Below are 2,241 nucleotides of genomic sequence, written 5' to 3'. Positions count from 1 at the left end.
CTGGGTTAATAAAGAGATAAATCCCCTCTCATTGCATCGAAAGTCCTCTTGTTAACTTGGCCTTGCACTTGATAACCACGAATTTAGAGAAAGCGGGTGAGAGGTAAGAGGGGAAAAAAAGGCGATCCTAAACAGAATGGCCTCTACCCTCAGACTGTCATCTATGTGGGCTAATAAACTGGGGACTGGTGGTTAGAAATCTAAATAGCTTTTTAATTGGGGGTTGGTTTTTATTTAGGGTTACAGTGGGACACTCAAGGGCTTGCTTTCCTTGGGGAGGGATTGGAAGATAGGGGCGTGCATCTTGGGTTTGCAAGAATGAGAGAGACACAGAGTGAAAGAGAGATGAAAGAGAGAAAGAGGCAGGGAGAGAGCTGAGGAGGCAGAGGGAGGGGGCTGTGTCCAAGGTTCCCCTGGGTTTTCGCCAGAATTCCACAGCTCTGATACTCAGGCACTCAGAAAGTGACCGTGCTGTGCTGCTGGACAAAAGGTGCCCGTGGCCTGGGCCCAGAGCCTGAGGAGGGGGTGGGGGAAGCAGCCAGTGTCGCCTGGGAGGCGGACACTTAGTGCTCCAGGGCAGGAAAATTGGCCAATTATTTTTTTACAGCATCTGTCATGCTACATTATTTTCTGATGGGCAGTCCCAGATTTGTGCCCAGCCAGAACGCAAAAGTCATCACAACAGCTACCATTTTGAGTGTTGACTATGTGCCAAGCATGCATGGCCCAGGAAGGATGTGCCATCATCACCCCTCATTTTAAGTTGACCACTTCCCATGTTTGGATGTGTCGTCATATTGGATGCAAACTCAGAACGCTGCTGCCCACTCAGCTGCACTTCAGATGCCTATTTTTTTTGGTTTGTTTGTTTCTTTGGGACAGTGGGAGGTGATCTCATGCTGAGGCAGAAGGATGGGAACACACCTGCTTGAACTCCCTTCCAACATGGCCACCCTGGGGGGCTAAGGCATCATCTCTGGGAAAAGGGAGGTGGCCATTGAGGTCAGGCAAATTGGGCTGTTGTTCCCACTCACTCCACCCAGGCTCGGGCCTTTTGCCATCCTTCTGTGCCCCCTCCCTTGTGCCCTGGTGCCCCAGGCGGTCACTTTCTGCCCCAGCATCCCAGCTGTGGGACCCCTTCTGCCCTCCTGGATGGTCACTGGACAGGAACACTGGCTTTTAAATCACAATGCGTTTGGATAACAACCACATGACAGCTCAGCCCAAGAAACCGAAACCAAATAGCACAGAAACACAAGACAGAACCAAAGACGAAACGCTTTGGGGGAGAAGGGGGCCAGGTGAGGGGGATGGGAGGGAAAAAATAACGAACAAATCGGTTTTTTCCCCCCAAAATGAAACGAAACAAAAAAAAGAAAAAAAAAAAGAAAGAAAGAAAGAAACAAGAAAACCAAAGGAGAAAAAAGGAACGGATGACGAGAAACACTCCAACAGAAGGTGTCAGGAATTCACCAAACCAAACCGACAAGAGTGGCATGCAGAGAAATTTTTACATTCTTCCAGCATGCATCAGGCCCAAGTTACCATGACAACGAGGAGTGCAAAAAACTTAGCAACAACATTACCAACGGATGCAGAGAGGCGACCACAATGCAAGCATCGCATGTGTGCGGCCGGCCCTAGGCCAGGCTGGGTGCGGCTGAGATTTTCGTGTCTTTCTGGGTTTTGCTCTCGCTTGGCGGTTTTTTGTTTGTTCACTTTGCAATAATTACTTATATTCCAGTTTGTTTGTTTTTTCTTATATTTGTTTTTTTTTCTGTTTTTCCGTGTGTGTGTCTGCATGTGTTTCTGTGTGTGTCTGAGTGCGTTTCGTGTCTGTGTGTGTCATTTCTCAGAATGTAAAAATGTGGGTAAAGAAAGTAAAAAAGAAAAAAACACACCAACCTTCTCGAAGCTCTGAGGGATGTAAAAGGGGTTTGATGCGGAACACAATGACATGGGGAGAAGAGAAAAAATAGGGGAGATACAGAGAGTAAAAAGAGGACTTCCCAAGGCTAAAAGCTGCAATAGTTTGCTTTTTTTTTTTTCCTTAAACCAAAAAAAGAAATCAAAATTAAAAAATAAAAAGAACAGCAATGACCTTTCTTTTCTTTCCTCCACTCTGCCCTCAACATACAAGATCCACGATTCTTTCTTCAGTCCAATTTTGGAGCGTCTGAGACCCAGGCAAAGATGGGGAGGCTGGGCCCAGCCCCCTCAACTGCCCCCAAAAGGAAGGAG

The 2,241-nt window shown here is 47.2% G+C and overlaps 1 protein-coding gene across 4 annotated transcripts in view; it reads right to left on the bottom strand.

Moving 5' to 3' along the window:
• PTPRS (protein tyrosine phosphatase receptor type S) overlaps positions 1-2,241 on the bottom strand; it is a 78,690-nt gene that overhangs the window by 46,092 nt on the left and 30,357 nt on the right. For 2 of the 4 annotated variants that reach the window (XM_004378437.1, XM_004378435.2), the window contains one exon: positions 1,906-1,917. The exons of the other annotated variants lie outside the window; for them this stretch is intronic. In XM_004378437.1, coding sequence (XP_004378494.1) covers positions 1,906-1,917 — 12 coding nt within the window. The remainder of the gene's footprint in view (positions 1-1,905; positions 1,918-2,241) is intronic. 4 annotated transcript variants of the gene reach the window in all.

This window comes from Trichechus manatus, unplaced genomic scaffold (genome assembly GCF_000243295.1).
Source record: "Trichechus manatus latirostris isolate Lorelei unplaced genomic scaffold, TriManLat1.0 scaffold00057, whole genome shotgun sequence".
NCBI classification, from domain to species: Eukaryota; Metazoa; Chordata; class Mammalia; order Sirenia; family Trichechidae; genus Trichechus; species Trichechus manatus.
Note: the sequence above shows the minus strand (reverse complement) of the source record. Positions and strands in the feature narration are given on the sequence as shown.